This window comes from Phyllopteryx taeniolatus, chromosome 22 (genome assembly GCF_024500385.1).
Source record: "Phyllopteryx taeniolatus isolate TA_2022b chromosome 22, UOR_Ptae_1.2, whole genome shotgun sequence".
NCBI classification, from domain to species: domain Eukaryota; kingdom Metazoa; phylum Chordata; class Actinopteri; order Syngnathiformes; family Syngnathidae; genus Phyllopteryx; species Phyllopteryx taeniolatus.
Window position 1 is genome coordinate 3,574,776 of NC_084523.1, and position 19,327 is coordinate 3,594,102.

At 40.1% G+C, this 19,327-nt stretch overlaps 2 protein-coding genes across 4 annotated transcripts in view; one reads left to right on the plus strand and one right to left on the minus strand.

Moving 5' to 3' along the window:
• Positions 1 to 13,656, plus strand: part of LOC133471680 (mitogen-activated protein kinase 12-like) — a 20,884-nt gene extending 7,228 nt beyond the window's left edge. The window contains exons 4-26 of one of the 3 annotated variants that reach the window (XM_061761464.1): positions 1,994 to 2,123; positions 2,211 to 2,269; positions 2,373 to 2,484; positions 3,675 to 3,704; positions 3,830 to 3,877; positions 3,952 to 4,066; positions 4,155 to 4,226; positions 4,551 to 4,630; positions 5,701 to 5,779; positions 5,881 to 6,054; positions 6,444 to 6,505; positions 8,937 to 9,181; positions 9,778 to 9,907; positions 9,990 to 10,048; positions 10,133 to 10,244; positions 10,344 to 10,373; positions 11,003 to 11,252; positions 11,913 to 11,984; positions 12,087 to 12,166; positions 12,923 to 13,001; positions 13,076 to 13,249; positions 13,328 to 13,405; positions 13,526 to 13,656. In XM_061761464.1, coding sequence (XP_061617448.1) covers positions 1,994 to 2,123; positions 2,211 to 2,269; positions 2,373 to 2,484; positions 3,675 to 3,704; positions 3,830 to 3,877; positions 3,952 to 4,066; positions 4,155 to 4,226; positions 4,551 to 4,630; positions 5,701 to 5,779; positions 5,881 to 6,054; positions 6,444 to 6,505; positions 8,937 to 9,181; positions 9,778 to 9,907; positions 9,990 to 10,048; positions 10,133 to 10,244; positions 10,344 to 10,373; positions 11,003 to 11,252; positions 11,913 to 11,984; positions 12,087 to 12,166; positions 12,923 to 13,001; positions 13,076 to 13,249; positions 13,328 to 13,392 — 2,257 coding nt within the window. In that variant the 3' untranslated portion in view covers positions 13,393 to 13,405; positions 13,526 to 13,656. Of the gene's footprint in view, positions 1 to 1,993; positions 2,124 to 2,210; positions 2,270 to 2,372; positions 2,485 to 3,674; positions 3,705 to 3,829; positions 3,878 to 3,951; positions 4,067 to 4,154; positions 4,227 to 4,541; positions 4,631 to 5,700; positions 5,780 to 5,880; positions 6,055 to 6,443; positions 6,506 to 8,936; positions 9,182 to 9,777; positions 9,908 to 9,989; positions 10,049 to 10,132; positions 10,245 to 10,343; positions 10,374 to 11,002; positions 11,253 to 11,912; positions 11,985 to 12,086; positions 12,167 to 12,922; positions 13,002 to 13,075; positions 13,250 to 13,327; positions 13,406 to 13,525 lie in introns of those variants that run through there. The other 2 variants (XM_061761465.1, XR_009786306.1) reach the window with 2 other exon arrangements.
• On the minus strand, positions 13,592 to 19,096 carry rpap3 (RNA polymerase II associated protein 3). The gene is made up of 17 exons (XM_061761466.1): positions 18,938 to 19,096; positions 18,595 to 18,757; positions 18,356 to 18,520; positions 17,990 to 18,085; positions 17,794 to 17,921; positions 17,604 to 17,725; positions 17,172 to 17,242; positions 16,578 to 16,703; positions 16,304 to 16,431; positions 16,111 to 16,232; positions 15,481 to 15,551; positions 15,291 to 15,383; positions 15,058 to 15,215; positions 14,418 to 14,595; positions 14,233 to 14,330; positions 13,990 to 14,090; positions 13,592 to 13,906 (listed from the first exon to the last, which is right to left on the minus strand). The coding sequence occupies exons 2-17, from the start codon at positions 18,745 to 18,747 to the stop codon at positions 13,821 to 13,823; spliced, it is 1,896 nt and encodes a 631-aa protein (XP_061617450.1). The 5' UTR covers positions 18,748 to 18,757; positions 18,938 to 19,096; the 3' UTR covers positions 13,592 to 13,820.
• Between the last annotated feature and the right edge of the window lie 231 nt (positions 19,097 to 19,327).

Genomic DNA, 19,327 nt, shown 5'->3' on the forward strand with positions numbered 1-19,327 from the left:
GTTCATTATAGTCACCTTATCATATTTTTGCATATACACAATTGCCCCCGCATTTGATTGTTATTGAATATATTTTTAACAACAAAATGAATTTGAAACCAGAAGTCATAGAAAATAGTGGCAAGCAAAATACTGGACAACTGTATTCCAATTTATGTTAAAAAGGGATTTGGTGGAAGTAAAATCTAAAAATAAAAATAAAATGCAATTCCAGTAGAGATTTTCTGCTTCAATTAAAAGAACAATTTAGCAAGAAAGGTGATGTAGGCACTTATTTGTTTTAGTGGGCCACATTAAAGGATGTGGCAGGATGGATCGAGCCCCCGGGCCTTGAGTTGGTCACCAGTGGTGTATTTTGTATCTTAATGGAAAGAAATAGACTCTACAGTACCTTAATTAATGACTGTGAGTCAAAAATGTACTAATTTACGACTACAGTATCTTTATTGATTCATGCTGACAAAAAGTTAATTTGGGCAATTTATACTGTTAAAAAGAAATGCCAGTTTAGTATCATACTAAAGGATTTCACGCCTTTATAAAGTGTCATCTCAGTTTTTTCAAAGTTCAAATCCTATGTGCGAGATAGTGCGACACGATGAAGACTTCCTCTTTGTTGTGAAACGGAATTGAATCAGGCTTTTCTGCTCTTTCGCAAGACTAGTTCCTCACAAATGTTTCAAAATGATCGAATTAGTTAGACTAGTTCTGTTCTTGCTTTAATGTAATATAAAAAGTAATATTGTTCATATCTTGAATAGCTGGTTCATTTTTAGTTTGACCTTTCATGCCTTTCCCCCCCCCGCACTTTAGTTGACAGCTAATTAGTTTTACCTGTCCTGCTCATATTTCAGCCAATCAGCTCTTTCCCTTATCCTAATCCTAATCATATTTTTTTTTTTATCTGTCCTTCTCAAATTATTATTGTTGTGCTTTGTTGTTTTCAAATTGTGCTCCTTATTGTGTGAATATTATTTTCCTTATTTTCCTAACCCAGCAGAGCTATTCCACACCCTAAATTGTGATTTTTCCAGTTTAGATTTCGTCTCAGTTTACGGCAGGGTCACTTTAGGACTGACAAATATGCAGTACGTGCTTCTTATTTAGACGACTCTGAATAAAACATTTTGTCATCTCCTCTCCGAAAGTTCCATTTGTCATTTACTTGACATGGCTTTATGGTGTGTTTTATTATAGCAATTGAATGGTTCAGAGGTTTGACGCTATTACGTACAGATATATATCATGCATATTTGATGTTAAACAATGGCTATGAAAATTTGCTGGATGATGAAATAGTTGTAAAAATAACTGGAGCATTACGAATTGTATGCACATTTTACTGACGTAGCATATAATTCAATTAAAATAAAATGTATTGCCCCTCCATCTTCATCCTGCAATCAAATATGTAAAAATGAAATACTGCTACACTACACTTTGAGAGCACAACGCTCTGTGTATGGAAAATGGCATCATGGCCGAGACATGGCATGTGTGAGCTTCATGTCGGAAGATTGGCTGAAATCCGACGGGGGCGGGGGGCATCTGCAGTGGCAGCGGGTGACTTGAAGCCCTGGAACGAACAGTGCACTCAGCCATGCAAGGTTTTGGTTTACTCAAACGTGGAAGCAGAAAGTGTAAGAGAGGGAAGAGATTACATAGATACATACCAAAGAGTCTTACGCCTCACCGGAATACTCCGGTAAATGTAAACAAACTTATCCTATAATTTACCTCAGTGGTTCTCAAACTTTTTACACAAAGTACCACTGGGGGAAAAAAAAAAAAAAAACTTCCATAAAATAATGATTCAATTTAAACATAAATGTTAAATGAAAATTGTACCTGAATAGATGAACAGTCGATGCAAATGTGTTGAACTTGATGTTTTAATACAACTCACTGTCCTCATGCAGTGATTCTTGGATGTCCCACGATCACACTGTGAGAATCACCACCTGATCGAATAAATCTCCCTTTTCCTCTCCAGTTCGGCGTACGATGTGGTCCTGCGGCAGAAGGTGGCCGTGAAGAAGCTGTCGAGGCCCTTCCAGTCGCTCATCCACAGTCGCCGTTCCTACCGGGAACTCCGGCTACTCAAGCACATGAAACACGAGAATGTTAGTGCGTCCGAATGTGAAATCATCCGGTGAGCTCAGCAATCTGCCTGCCCGCGCTCATATTGATTCACGTTTTGTTTCTTTTAGGTAATCGGGCTCCTGGATGTCTTTACACCTGCTGCGGCATTGGAAGACTTCAATGAACTGTAAATCTTTCAATTGAATAGACTTAGTTGTGTGTCTCAGTGCATTGTCGCCATGTTTTGTAACCCACCTGTTGCTTTCTGCTTCCCCCCCCCCCCCCCCCAGCTACTTGGTGACCAACTTGATGGGTGCGGACCTCAATAACATTGTCAAATTCCAGAGGTTGTCCGATGAGCACGTGCAGTTCTTGATTTATCAGCTCCTCCGTGGCCTCAAGGTGGGTTCCTGTGCTGGAAATGTAACTTTTCAGTGAGCTCATAAGGCAGGGGAACTTTTATGTTACATTAGATTTTTTTAAATGAACACATGGGCCGGGTCATTCTCATATGGAGTATATAAAAAAAAAAGTTGAAATATGAAATATGTAAGTTCATTGTAATAATAAATTAATCATTGATTAGTCATTTCTAATTAATTTAGTTATGATGCAATTACAGTTTTTATAAAATAACACAAATTTAGATGTGCATTATGTATTTTACAAATATTTGCATGCATTATTTACAATATATAAATAAATGATTTGCTGAAATAAATATAAACGTCAAATATACATGTAAAATTTGTACTTGACTATCTTTTATGAATGAATAAATATATTAAACAGTCATTTAATAAAATAAAAGTTTTAAATGGAGAAATCAAATTATTTACTTTACTAATATTGTTTTGTTTTGTTAGCAATAAATAATTTTACTTAATAAATAAATAAATACATGTAAAATTGTTTACTTGACTATATTTTACTTTATTGTTTACAATGTATGAAGTAAAACATTTTATTTAATAAAATGACCAAAAATGTTCAATATATATAAAAATGGTTTGCTTTACGCTAGATTTATTTTGTTGTTTGTCATAATAAATTGCCAAGTAATTTTTAAAATATCAACAAATATGAAATGTAATTATTCACAAAACATGAATGAGCCAATTATTTAATGAGACAAATGAATTAGAAAACAGTCTTAATCAATTTTAGGGGGGAACAAAGACAAATGAATCCAACATACATGCACATAAACACTTAAACACTTAAAACAGGACTTTTGATGAGGTAAATGCTGGATGGCCAAGATTATAGAGCCATACTTTGCCCACTCTTGTTGTAAAGTGTTGATGACATTCACCCAAATATTTGGGCTCTTAACGTGTGACTTTAGAAAAGATAATAATAACACAAATCCAAGTGTGGTCCTATGTTTGAAGAAATATTGTTAGACTGACCGATTTGTGTCCGAGGCATGCTAAAAATAGACTGCTCCAGCTGTTCAGTCTGGTGCGTTACCAAGGAAACAGCCAAAAGCAACCTCCCCATAGACAAGGATGTTCAGGGTGGGTGTATGGTGAACTGCACTGTTGACCCCTTTTCTCGTCATTTATCTCCTCACGCATGGCGGTGAACAGTACATCCATTCAGCGGGATTGATTCACAGAGTGAGTGTCTCTCAATTTACTTACTTACCAGCATGTGTACAATTTACACAATACAAATGTGAAATGTAGTGTTGCACTATATAACCCAAGCATCTCAGTAATGACTATGTATTTCTTATCTCCAGGACCTCAAGCCAAGTAATGTGGCAGTGAATGAGGACTGTGAGCTGAGGGTAAGTCCCACCCGCCCCCACGTCCGCTCTATTTCACATCTTCCTTCTCTAAATATGCGCGCCACCCCCGACAGATCCTCGACTTTGGCTTGGCCAGGCAAACAGATGACGAGATGACCGGGTACGTGGCGACTCGCTGGTATCGGGCGCCAGAAATCATGCTAAACTGGATGCACTACAATCAAAATGGTGAGTCTTTTTTTTTTTTTTTTTTTCTGTTATCATTGTGGTCTTCATTACCGTGCTTATTGATTCATCTGTGGGCTTTGTCTTACAGTTGATATTTGGTCAGTGGGATGCATTATGGGAGAGCTGCTGAAAGGAAAAGTCCTTTTTCCTGGCACTGACTGTATCCTTTATCAGCGCCGGAAGAGCCCGCAGTGGTATTTTTTTCCCCCACCCTCCATTATCTTTGCAAAGTGATCCACTGAGGTCTTTTGGATTTGCATGACAATCTCTTTCCGAAGGCGAGGCGCGAGCACAGAAAAGCCGGGAATGAATAGGAGCCGCCACAAAGGGCTTGAATCATCCCGCTTGTTGTGTTTGGTGTTGGCGAGCCGCACTAAAACCAATTTGATTAACTGATCTTGGCTCGCCTCTCTCACTCGAGTTTATGAGTCTGTTCACTTTGAATGTGGCATGGTCTGTCTTTAACGTGGCCTGGAAAAAAAAGATATCGACCAGCTGAAGAGAATCATGGAGATGGTCGGGACGCCGACCCCGGACCTGTTGGAGAAGATCTGCTCGGAGCATGTGAGACATGACATCGCTTTACATTAATGCATGGGACCAGTGGTAGCATTTTCAAGTCCCAACTTCCAATTGAAATTTCAGTTCACTATTAAATTCCTAATCTGTATTAAATAGAAAATAGAAAAAAACCCATAAACTACTATAGTATCATATAGCATATATATTTGGGCCTGACCGATTAATCAACGAGCTGATTTAATCGCCCGATATTAGCCCTTTTCAAATCGGACCATTTTGTATTTTTTATTTTACACATTAACACATTACAACATTAGACAAATATAATGACATTCAAACAAACATTAAAAAAAAGATTGGAAAACAATCGTACGAGTTTTGCAGATTTTTCTCTGTTGCACAGTTCAACAAATACGATACTATATATTGGACTAGACTAAACGATACGCCCTGCTATAAGTGGACCAGAATTACACTCCTGCCATTCTACGCTACAATACTGTAAACTACACCATACTGTACTGTATTAAACTATTAACAGTACCATGGTATGCCATACTAATAACTATGTAGTCATTTGCAATGCTGTAATATACTACACTTCCCATATATTGTACTGTGATTTATTATACAACAGTACAGTAAACTACAACGTATTGTACTGCACTGTACTATACTATACAATACAGTACTACCATATGGTGTACACTAAAATAAGATACTTTGTTGTACTATGCAATATTCTAACAGTACTATGATATGCCATACCAATACTTTACTATGCAATCATTTGCGAAGCCGTATAAAACAATCCAGTACGATAATATGCAATGTAACAAAAAGCTCTGCTGAACTATTCTATAAAATGTCGTGCTACACTGTCTCATACTGCACTGTACTACAGAAAATACAGTATACTACACTATATTATAACAGTCCTATGGTATGCCATACTAATAATACTACGGTGTGCCGCACTATACTATCAGTCGGTTTAAGTGATATCATTTCACAATGAAATAGCTACTCTGTATTAGATATGAATTGGAACGTAAAGGGGGGGGGGGAAACATTTCCGCTACATGGGACAGAACATCACTCTGTATTCACAGGCACAGAAGTACATCCAGTCTCTGCCTTTTATGCCCCAGCAAGACCTGGAGAAGATCTTCCGAGGAGCAAATCCACTCGGTTAGCACTCCATTACATTACTATGGATCTATGTACTGTACATCATTATTATTATTATCATTGCTTATAGCGCCACATTTTTCTTTTCTTTGATGATATAGCCGTCGACCTGCTGAAGCGCATGCTGGTCCTGGACTGCGATGGGAGGATCTCGGCCAACGAGGCTCTGGCCCACCCTTACTTCTCGCAGTATCACGACCCGGACGACGAACCCGAGGCGCCGCCTTACGACCAAACCCTGGAGAGTAAAGATCGCACTCTGGAAGAATGGAAAGGTGAGATTTCGGATTTTTATTTTGGGGGGGGGGGGAGACAAGACATATCAAACAATACGAGAAAGATCCTATATATCCCAAGACGTAATTAGCATCTTCATAAATCATGTTGCAAATCATGAAACTTCACTTGGGACACATTTTGGCATGAAGAATGTGAAAAATATTATTTTGGAATATGTATATTTTTTTCTTAGAAGAAATTATGACTGTTTGAATGATAACAAGTGCCAATAATAATACTCATATCAGCAAAATTACTTGATTTGAAAGGAAATTCAGTGGGGTATGTCTTTACCGTTATTGATCAAATTATATGAAAGTAATCTGCATACACGCACCCCAGTTGTAACTTTATTTCCTCGTATCTTTCTCCTACTTTTCAACAGAGTTGGTGTTTACGGAGGTGAACGGCTTCAAAGCGTCCGTCGGCAAGACTGACAGCCTTCAGGTGGAGCAGTGAACCTTCTTTCCTTTACAATCGGGCTCTTGGGGTCAGCACACTTTCCAATTACCGGGAAGATTTAAGGTCCAGTCCCAATGTTGCTTCCTGTTACGATTCCCCTTCCGCGAGACTGAAAGAGGAACAATGAAACTCCCGATCGTGATTCATACGAGAAAGCAACTTTACAGAAGCGTTTAAAAGACTCCACAAGCAGGGCATAGGACATGAAAAAGACATAGCGCACGCTAGGATTTCCAAAGCGAGAACACGACACCATCTGGTTCCTCATTATTGTGACAAACACCACAGAGACTTTTTAGATTCCTGTTTAAAGGCTTGCGGCAATGCCTGACTGCAGCTTAGCATTTAGCCTGCATACTGCATGAATAGTGGACCTGATCAGCACACCTGATTAACGGTACCATATAATACATTCAGACCACACATTTAACCGAGCTTAGGGAAGGGAATTGTAACCAGATGGCTTTATCCTTATCGTTTCTTCCCATCATGAATCAAAGTATTCAAATAATAATCTCCAGTTTACAGAAAAGTAAACACCAACTGTGCTTTTCATTAACAATGTGTTATATATTTACCAAAATGTCTATGTTGACAGGAAAGTCCTATTTTCCGTAAGGTATACAGTAATATCTGCCAAGCTATAGTATCCTTGTTATAATTTACTTCAAGATATTCATGTTTTACAGCTGATTAAGTGGCGTTCTGCACAGTGCTTACATTGGGAGTCCTTGTATTGTTATCAGTTGATAGTATTTGAGGATTGCAAAGAGGGGGACCTTGTGCAATTTCAAGGTGAAGGTTGGTGTGTGAATGTTAAAGTGCTCACGTGAATGCCTGTACATGTTTGAAGAGCGGCCACAAAAGTGAATGTCAAATTGTATCTAAAAGATGTCGCGATTGAACACTGTCTTCAGGATTATCGGTAGCATGTGATGGATGTGCACCTCTGATTTAAAACGTTTTCACATGCTTCATCCACTCGTAGCGTAATGTACGATTACTTTTTTGTTTTAGCCATTAGTTCTTTTGGCCAGTATGGTTTTTGTCTTTTCTTAATTTAGAATTTCTGTTCTTATCAACACTTTGTATGACCAAAGGTATATATTGATTGTCAGACCATTTCAGTTTAATGACATTATCTCCAATGAAGGCTGTTATTGTCATGATAGTGTACATGTGTTTTTGTGATGATCGACAACCACATACTGTATTGGATGGGAAATTATTTGTCCAGTACATTGTATGGTATACTATAGTGTGGTATAGTACATATACATGTATTTAAGCACATGGCGTGTAATTGAGCTGAGTTCTTATAAGTCTTGGAATTTCAATGTCTTTGTCACCATACTGTGCAGTAATTGACCGCGCCCGACTATACTGTGCTATACTAGGGATCATAACAATTAGCTATGGGATAGTACTCTTAATTATAACTACTCTGGGAGCCATACGTTACTATACTGCACAATAATTTACTATGCCACACTGTGCTATACTATACCAGTACAACATTATAACAGTACCATGATATGCAATACTATACTACACAGTGCTTCCATGCTGTAGTACACTCCACCATTCTATAGGGCCCTGTGGTCTGCCATACCAAACTATAATATGCAATCCTTTGCTATCCCATTCTATTCTGGGCAGTAATTTGCTATGGCGTGCTATGCTATATTTTATGAGGCGTATAGGATGCCATACTAAACTATGCAATACAATACAGGTCATTATTATGGAATCATTTGCTCAGCCACAATATGTGACACGACACTACACCACGTAATACTATATAGTGATATTCACCCTGCCTCGAATTGCAAAAATCAGAGTAACTGACACCCACAAAAACATTTGTAATTGCCTATAGATGCCACCAAATGGTGCTGTAACCCTTTAAACAATAGGTTGAACACAAACAGTGCAGCAACACATGTGGACAGACAATGTAACTACATTTTTTTTTTTTCCTCTGTGAAAAACGACCAAGATTATTGCAGTACTGATGAGCCATTTCCATCCATTTCAATGGGAAAGGATAACCCTAATATTAGCCTTAATAACCCTATTAAGATCTATAATGTTCCACACAATACAATGTAATAGTATGGTGTGGGTGAATATTGCAAACAAAGAGATTAATTTATCATTTCAGTTGAAAATGTGAATAGATAAATATGAAAGTCCAATTCATCTTTTGTCATCCTTTATTTGTGAGGTTAGATATGAAAATGCAGTAAAGCAGAAAAGTGAGGGACAGATGTTTGTCCCACATTACAGACACACCCATAGACTGCCCGGGGCGACCGACAGTCACAATAGATGCGCTTGTGTGTTGGGGGGTGTCGAGCTGCAAGACACACGAGAGATCCTGTGGAGGAATTCAGGCCCCCAAACTTCTTTGCAGGACAGACTGTGCTTCTTTCTCCTGGAGTTATCAACAGACTCTCTGAAATTTTCCATCTCCATGAGCATCCCCGAGGCGGCGGAACCGAAGCGGATTAACATCCTCGCCTCCAACTTCTCAGGGATGGCCCTGCGAGGGTCCAGGACGGGATTTTACCGGCAGGACATCAACAGAACCGTGTGGGAAGTCCCGGAAAGGTACCGAGACTTGAGGCAGGTTGGAACAGGAGCCTATGGAACTGTATGGTGAGGACCACTAAAATGTGCACTTTTGCAAAAGTTTATATTCATGAATGCAAAATGTGATGAAAATTAATGTTTAAAACCATACAACTAGAATCTTGACTGCAAAAAAAAAAAAAAAAAATGTATATATTTATTTTGTCGCTTTTATCTGATTAACTTCAACATTACAGCTACATTTAAGCCATTTTCAGACATTTTCCCAAGTAGGGTCCCCCTACACCGCCACAGCTGGCTCCACAAGGACCCCCACTTTGCATTGTGTTGTGTGGATGAGGGGGTCCAAAAAGAAAAGCACCCCCAGCCTCATTGTTGTTAAAAGTCAAAGAACCTTTCTCCAGATGACATCACCGCTTGTCTGCAGGGAGGGTAAAGCTTTAATTGACAGCATTAACGACAGCCTGGCTCGACTTTTAAGAATTTTCCTCAAATTTCTATCACGAGACCACCTCAAAAATTAGGGTTAGGGTTAGTGCCACCATAATGACCAATTTTGATCAGTTAGAACATTAAATTAAGTGATTGTTTCACATACCGCTAGAGGGAGCCCACATACTGTCACATTTTGATAATCACTGAACTACTGCATGCTGTTTCAGTTCAGCGTGGGACCGGCGGACCAGCTCGCAGGTGGCCATCAAAAAGCTCCACCGGCCCTTCCAGTCCAAACTTTTCGCTAAGCGGGCCTACAGAGAGCTACGACTCCTCAAACACATGAAGCATGAAAATGTGAGATGAATGAAATCACTTCCGCTTCGAAGCAATCATGACAATGCAATGACACTAATTCTCTCTTGTTTTCTCGGAGTAGGTGATCGGTCTACTTGATGTTTTCACAGCCGAAATTACCCTGGATCGCCTTCGAGACTTGTAAGCTCTCATTTATTCCTGCCTCAAAATAATAAAAAAAAAAAAAAAGTCAAAATGACTATTTGAAATTGTAACCCCCCACAGCTACCTGGTCATGCCCTTCATGGGCACCGACCTGGGCAAAGTGATGAAGTTGGAGAGACTATCAGAGGACAGAGTTCAGTTCCTCGTCTACCAGATGATGAAGGGACTCAAGGTGAGCCCCTAAGCTTCCATATAGTGTCAAAATGTGTCATTTTAAGTCCAAATTTTGCACCAAAAAAAATACTTTTGTCTTTTTCTCGCCTCTCCTCAGTACATCCACTCTGCAGGGATCGTCCACAGGGTGTGTGACCTTTCAGATTAGGCACTTTTTGAGGGCGGAATTTGAACCCGCCCATTCATTCGGATTCCCACACAAGAGGCTTTGCTTTGTTTGTGTGTCTTTCTCGCCTCAAAACAGAATGATATGCTAGAAATGTTAGTTTAGAGGTGTCGTCACTATATTGCAAGTTTGCAACATACTGAGAGGTGATTAGACTTCGAATATAACCAAACCAAATTAAGTAACCACATTATTTGAGACATGTTTCACTATAACAAAGGGACATTTTATACAACTGAAAACTGCAATTACAAAAAAAAATCGTTAGCCTAAAGAGTGTTTTGAATGTTTTGGGAAAATAAGAAGAAAAAACCCCAAAACTAATTCAACAAAGAAGAGTCCAGATCAACTTTTGCCAATTGCAAAGACTGAGAATCTACACGGACATAAAGGGAAAAAAAACAACTAAATGTTTAGCCAGCACTTTGGTATTTTTTTGATTGGTGAGTTAAAAATGACTTGGCCAACTGTACTATTAGGATCACAAAATGCTCCCGTATTAAGGGTTCACACATGCAGTGGAACCTAATGGCAAATATGTTCATACTGTACATTACATCCAGTTAATTTTGTGTTCTAACTCATTTCAGGACCTAAAACCAGGAAATCTCGCCATCAACCCAGACTGTGAATTAAAGGTACAGTGCATGGTTTTCACACAAAGCCCTCTTGAAGTGGAATTTTTCTCACATAGTGAAGAAAGTAAAGCACTTCGACCGCTTCAGATCCTCGACTTTGGCTTGGCGAGGCAGGCCGACGCAGAGATGACGGGTTACGTGGTGACCCGCTGGTACAGAGCCCCCGAGGTCATTCTCAACTGGATGCACTACACGCAAACAGGTAGGGGAACCAAAGGACCCCAGCCCCCTTTTCGTCTTATTTTTTGAGTGACCCACCTTACTAGTTTTTCGGGCTACGAGCCGTCGCTTGGCCGATTATTTTGCCTTGAGTTGTGAGCAGAATTTTGAATTATAAGCGCTTGATGGTGCCGGCAAACTTCACAACAAGCAGCCATTTGGCAGATACTGAATGATTCTTGAAAAAAGAGGCCAAGTGCTTGCTTCAAATTGTTTGCCACTCCCTCCTGTAAAATTATACCCAAAAAAAATAATTTGATATTGTGTATTAACAAAACCACATGACTGTCTTACAAAAGTCCACTAGCTTTATGCTAACACACAATCCAAAATGCCTTAGATGGGCTAAAAAAAACTAGCGTAGATGACCTTTAAGCAATATGACTTTTTAAGTGACGGATACTTGAACAAACTACTGCAACACATCAGACCAACAATATTTCAAATATACACACAAACACACTGCCCCCTAGTGGCCATATTGTGCATACCAGGAGCTGCACAATGTATTCAGGCATGAAATGATGCACAACTTTTTTTTTTTTTTTTACATTCTATTGAATTATTTTATTACTATTTGTTTTTATTTTAAAAATTAAGCCACGACTGTATCTTGTTTTGTGTTCTTTTTTTTTTTTTTTAGTGGATATCTGGTCTGCTGGTTGTATTATGGCAGAGATGCTGCTGGGGAAGCCGCTGTTCAAGGGCAACGATCGTATCCAAGAGAAATTAGTATAAAAGTGTTGTTTAAGTTTCTCTTTTTTACATGGACAGCACAGTAAGTAGAATGTGACCCTTGACCTCGAGTTTGTGCCAGATCTGGACCAGCTCCGAGAAATCATGAAGATCACCGGAACACCGGCTGCCGACTTTGTGGTGAAGCTACAAAGCCAAGATGTAAGTTAGTTTGGAAGACCGACGCACTAAATGGACAAAAGTCTTTGAAAACGTGGTCATTACTCTGGCAGAATTTGCAAATGAAAGACAACATGTCAGCTGTCTTTTTTGGGGGACAAAAAAAAACCACCTTCTTCGCAAAGTTGGAAGCACTAAAATGTAAAAGGAAAAAAAAGAAAATGCCTTATTTGCGTAATTAGAATGTTATCATTTAAACAAATTCCATTTAATGAAAATCAGATTGTACTGAATTATTTACATTTAAATTACACAAAATTAAAATTAAAGTACATTAAAATGATATAAGAATAAACTGATTAACTTTACATGAATCAAAAAATGGAAAAGAATTACACTAGAAATTTTAATTACAATAACTAATAAGTTAAAACATAAACATACATATTACATTAAAAGGTAAATAAGAATTAAACTGGAATTACATACTATTGACTTAAAGTAATATTAAATTTAAATAATGATATTACAATTACATTCAAATTTAGATTAAATTAAAACATACACCCACAAAATTACATTAAAATTCAATTACATTCGATAAAAAGAGAAAATAAATTACATTCAATTTAACTTCAATGAGAATTAAACTAGAATTACATTGAAATTATATTAAAATAAAGTTTAACTATATTTTAATTAAATTTAAATCAAGGGTGTGTCTTAATACCTAATTCCATATACTGTACATGAACCATATTGAATTGAGGATTTCCTGTCTGTTGTTTCCCCTGACAGGCCAAAAACTACCTTAGGGGTTTGTCAAAAGTACCCAAAAAGGACTTGCACTCCATTTTCTCCAAAGCGAGCTCACACGGTATGCAAGAAGCTCACCAACGGTCAGTGCACCCAATTCTACACCCGTCACATTGTTGTCTTCCTGCGTCGCAGCTGTGTGCGTGTTGGAAAAGATGCTGCTCCTGGATCCCGAGGAGCGGGTCAGTGCCTCGGAGGCCCTGGACTTTCCCTTCTTCGCCGACTTCCGCGACACGGAGGAGGAGACCGAGGCGCAGCCGTATGACCAAACCATAGACAACACGGACCTGACGCTCGACCAGTGGAAACGTAAGCGAGGACGACCGTTCCGTTCAAACGTCCGAACCCAAAACACAAACCCACGTGACAGTTCCTTTGTTTATGCAGGACACACAATCACAGAGATACTGACCTTCAGGCCTCTAAAAGACTCCACGGAAACATCACTTTAACATACGCATCAAGGTGAGGTACACCTTAGACTGGCATATACAGTTTAGACAAACAAGCATTCATGCTCAAATTCACACCAACGGACAATTTAGTCTGCAATAAATCTAACATCCATGCTCTTGGAATGGAAAGGGATGAAGCCGGAGTACGGGGGAAGAACATACAAACTCCAAACACGAAGTCCAGAGCCGACACAGGAACGTTTGTATGCTGTTTATTTTTCTTCAATGAGATTTTGTCATTTTGAATCCAATCTGTAATGATACTGGTTCTCATTAGATTGTGTAGGTGTGTGGAAAGAATGTAAGTAGTTACAAAATACACTTTTATTCAGGGATGACTTTTTGTGTTGTCGCTCTCTTATTTGGTCCACAGAGGAGGAAATTCACTTACGATACAGCATTAGGCTACAACCTGAACGAACAGGTCACACACAGTACTTTTTCTGGAGGTACTCAACAGATGATGCGTCCACATCCGCTCGTTGGAGGAAGTCGAATACTTCTTTAAGCACTGAGTGTGGGGGGGGGGGGGGACAAAAAATATATGTGTGTAAATATAACTGATGGGAAATAATCCACTTGAAGACAGCTCACCTTTCTTCTCCGAGGAAGACATAAACATGACGGCCGTGTCGAAACGCCTCACGCTCGATAGATTCTTCAGGATGTCCGCCGTGACGGCCGCAGCTTCATTCCTGCACAAGCGGGACTTTCGTGTAATTTGGCGTTAAGAATGTCACAAAAAACTATCGACAGCGGTGCTGAAAAAAATAGGATTATCTTGTCTCAGTGTACTTCCAAATTGACTCGGTATGACTCGGCTCTAAATGTGCTCACTGGATGTAGAAATCTCGCAGCGTCTGCAGGATCTGACTGAGGATGTGAGGTTCAAGGGAGCTCTGGAAAATGCGCGTGTACGCCTCTGGCTTGATTTGCTAAATAAAAAAAAGACAAGAAAAAAGTTAGGGATTTCACCCAAAAAGTTAGCTGCTCTGGATTGTGTTTTATGAATGAAAAACAACCTTTAAGTATCTGTAAACCACTTCCGGCTGGTTTCCAATCATGCGCAGGTCGGCTTCGAGCTGGAAACTTTTGCTGGGTGGGGCTGGGAGGTTTATCGGGGGGGCTTTTTGTGATGATTCAGAGGGAGGGACGCTTTCCTCCGGCTGGTCGTGTTTGGCTCGTGTGGTTGAAGAAGCTCTGATGACAAAGAGAGAACATTCAAAGGGGACATATTGTAGAAAATGGACTTTTTAATGGCTCGTATACAAATAGTTGGGTATCTGGCATGTGAATTGACTTGGGCCCTGACCCATTTGGATTCTTTGAGGCTGATGTCGATTCAAATATTTGGCATAGTAAAATTCTGATAACCGATTATTTGTCAGGTTAATTAAAAAAAATATGGAATGAATTAAATAACTTTTTGGTCCATTTTCGTATTTATTTAACTTTAAAATCGAGAGAAAAATCTGCAGATTTTTGCCATTTTTCTTTTTGTTTGTTTGAATGTCATCTTTTCAATTAATCACTCAGGTCGTAGAAATTACACAACCAAGTAAGCCTTTTGTTGGCCGCCTATTTCTGAAAATGTATCTATGAGCAAGCTGTTCTGATTCTTTTATTATTTAAAGTATTTTTCATCAAGATGGTTCAACTAACTGGTCAGACGGCAGCGAGGGGGCATCCGGTATCGCCCGGATCCTGATCATCTTCGTACTGGGAGACGACGGCGAGGAATGGCCCTCGTGGTCCCTCGCCACATCCGGTACTGTCACCTTACCGCTGATCTCCTCGATGTCGACCCTCCTCATTGGTTTCTGAGGAGCATCACAACGAGTCAGCATGGCTCTATTGTTAATCTTAACAACAGAAGAGATGAGTGTACGTCTCACAGTGGAGCGCAGGTGAGCCTCTTTGTCCACGGGCTGCACCGTTCTCCTCTGGGAGCCGTCGGACGTTTGAAGGAGGCCGCTGGAAACGCCATCCTGATAATACAAGCATCCAGGCAACAGGATTCAGTTGAAAAAAAAAAAAAAGACAATATTTACAAACATAAGTGAGGAGTGGAAGTTGAAAACTCACCATTTGAAGTTTCTGGAGTTCAATTTGGGCCTGCTTGTTCCCTGGCTCCAGCTTCAAAACCTCCTGAAAATCTGCATTATTTTTTTTTGTGTGCATTTGTCACAAACAACTCATCAATACGAAGAGAATGGGACATTTTATGTCCAAATGACTTGTGAATTGCTTGTGCAGTGAACATCCACTATTTCTAGAACCACAGAAATCCACGTGTCATTGACGCCCTCCCAAAAAGTTTTGTATTTGGCAATAGATGCCATGAGATGGCGGAAAATGACCGGAAACGCCTCAACTTCCTTTAACAGTTGCTTGGCACCAAGATGCCACAAGATGGCGACACAGCCATACTTTTATTGCTTTGGCCTGAGCCCTAAAACAAACAAACAAACAAAAAATAAAAATAGAATGTGGTCGAAAAGTTCACTTTTCAGTACTTGTACATAAAACAGATTCATAAAAAGATGTTAAAAATGATTGTGATGTAATATTAATCCCAAGCTATATCGTGATTCACCTATTGCCGATTCAGTGCATTGCAGATTTGATTTATTGATAAGTGTAGCGCAGTTACAAACTGTAGTTCGAAAGAGCACCCCAAAGAATTCTGGGAAGCAGCAGGAAACTAAGTGTTACCTTTCATGGCGTCCTCCAGCTTCCCCAAAGCCACTCGGGCGGCGGCTCTGCGCGCGAATGCCTTGGAGTACGTGTTGTCTAAAGAGATCGCCTTGGTGCAGTCTTCCTCCGCCTCCTTGAATCTGATGTAACATCGATGTGATTTTTCCGTCACGAAATATAGAAAAGGGTGTGATGTTTTTTCTTTTTTTACCTCTCCAGCTTGAGGAAGGCCATGGCTCTGTTGGCGGGCAGCAGCGCGTTCATGCAGTCTGCCTCCGCGCCTCGGTTATAGCACTCCACGGCTGCGTCGTACTTGCCCTCTTTGAAGTAAGCATTACCCTGGAAGGCGGCAAATGTAGGAAATCTTTACCACAATAACATGTGCTCACTGTCGCTGCTTGCTAATTTACCAGCTACTCAACGCTTTAACGCGTATGTTGACAGAAGTTCTGCTGTGAAATGAGGGTTTCAGGAAGGAATCTTACCCTGTCTTTTTGCACAACCGCCTCTTGTCGTCTTTGCTGCTCTTCTGTCAGTCTTTGGCGCTCCTGGTCGACCGTGGGATCTGCCTGAGGTGACGTTCCCTCACTCAGCTCCTGAGTTCCAAGTATCTGACAAAGCAAACGTCAGAGATAAGGTTGACCCATCCTTGCATTTTCTACACCGTTTATCCTCATTATGGTCCCCGGGTGAGTTGGAGCGAATCTCGGCTGACTTTGGCAAAGAGGCCAGACACACCCTGGACTAGTCGTCGGCCAATCACAGGTTACACTGAGACAAACAACCATTCGCACAGACATTTACACCTATGGACAATTTGGAGTCATCAATAAATATAACTGGTATATATATATATATATATATATTTTTTTTTTTTTCAAGATTACTTTTATCTCAAATCAACCTCTCCCATTGCCATGAATGGAAATGCCATTCATACATTCCAACCCCTCCAAATAACACACAGAAATGTGTAACGTTTCTAATTGATTTATTTTGCTGCCACCAACTCAAAAAGCTCGTAAATTGGGGCGCTCGTAAATGAAGGTACTACGAACATGAAAATAGATCTAAGTCACCTCTTTCATTTTCTTCTCTTCATTTTGTGCTTCCAGGTTGCCCGGGTCAAGCTTGAGAACAGTTTGGTAATCTGTGCAGAAATGTATGCTTAACATTACGTTCTTAGAGGTATTAATGTAACAATACGATATGTCTATTGTTCAATAGAGCCAACTGGACTCTTCCTGGCTGTTGAAGACGTTTCTCCTTTAATCCCAAAGGCTTCTTCAGTTCTAAAGTTGAGGTGGGGAGTCTTCCTAGCTCTGTCTCTGGTGGATGCGTCCTCCGGTCACATTTGGTTATCGTTGTTTTTGCCTTCATCAACCTCGGCGAGTCCAGTTGCCTCGATTTCACTTTTGTGGATAACCATGACCCAGATTACTGCGATTCTACTGTACGTAGACATACAGTATGTCTATTGTAGTGGTTTTGAGGGGCACATAGTCGCCCACCTTCTAAAGCAGCGTCGTAGTTCTTCAGCGCAACGCGGGCTGCTCCTCGTCGCGCATACGCCTTAAAGTAGTTGCTGTCCAAAGCGATGGCCAGGTTGCAGTCTGACTCGGCCACAGCATATCTAAAGAGAGGGAAAACCCATGAGTGTGCATCGCAACAAGTACAGCAATCAACAATGCGAATGCTTACTTCTTGAGGCGGAAGAAGGCGGTGGCTCGGTTCGTGGGAAGAACGGGATTGTAAGGATCCGCAGCCATTCCTCTGGAGTAACACTCGATGGCGTCGTCGTATTTTCCCTCTTTGAAAAATGCGTTGCCCTGATGATAAAGCCGTGTTATTTTGGGGGACTTATTTGTTAATTCAGCACATTTTAGGTGGCTGTTACCTTTTCCTTCTCTGCTAAAGCTCGCTCCGGATCCGCTTCCTCGGAGTCCGACTCCGTGGGACTTTCCTCCTTATCCACCTCCTCCAAAGCCTTCACCTAAAAAAAAATATATATATAGATCTTTATTAGTCCACTACTGCTTCAGTCACGTGTAAATAGGGCTTGGCGATATGGCCTTAAAATAGAATCTCATTTTTTTTTAGATGTATAAAAACTGGTATTTGAACATTTATATCCACTGTATGTAAACACAATTATATCAATCATTCTGTCAGTTGTCAGGTATCTCACACTCTTTTCTCTTTACCCAGCTCAAGCTGAGGTGAATAAAAAATGGATGCCTTTTCTAACTAATGGATGACAGACCACATCGAACTTGTCCCACGATTGATAATCATTCTGTTTGATCCTCAATGGCTTCTTGGTGTCGGTCTCCTCTGCTCTGGAGTCACCGTTGTTGGCCATCTTCATCTTCTTCTTGGCCCTCATTTTTGCTTTGTAGTCCTTGTTACGCACAGGGGGGAGGTTTGGCTACAAAACGAATAGAACGTGGTGGGAACATAATTCAAATATACACGTGCATGTGATTTCCAGCTAAAACGAACCTTGGCGTCCCCCTGCTCCCCTCTCCTCAACTGCTCATCTTTGGTCTTCATGTCAGTCTCCCAGGTCTCCAGCTCCCTCACGAAGCTTTGCAGGTCCTCTGCATTCTGCCGCATTTGCATTTGCAACTCGAGTGCTTTGTTCGGCCCGGCCATGATTTCCTCCCTGCGAGACAGACATTCATTTGGGATTTGAAAGAAAATTGAACACATTTTTTTTGGGTGACTTTCGTTTTGTCCTATTTTCCAGAGAAACCACGAGTTTCGAGTCATGCTCGTTTCGCAAACAGCTAACAATGTTTTAAATAATCGATCGGATTCAATAAAGCACAACGTTGTTCAGTACCTGCTCCTTGTTTCTCCGGCTTACAACTGCGATTCAAATATGGCAGGAATTCTTACTAGTCGTAAAAAGTAGTTCTTGCGTTAATGTTGTTGTTGTGGAGCCATGACAGCAGACTCCCGGCATGCTTTGCGTTGTGGAGCGTGCCGAAAGATTCAAAGATCGTTTAGTTATGAAGGGTAGTACAACACATATAATATAAAGATATAAAGAGAAGACCGTCACCTTCTTTGGAAAAGTTTTTGTTCCTCCACCTCCAAAGAGTGATTAATAATGAATTATATAGATATAAAACTGATACAATTTAAAGGGGACTATATTAATTCACCAGCATACAATATTTTCCGCCATGTTATAATAGGCGATCTTTGTTATCACAAACGCGTTTTTTAA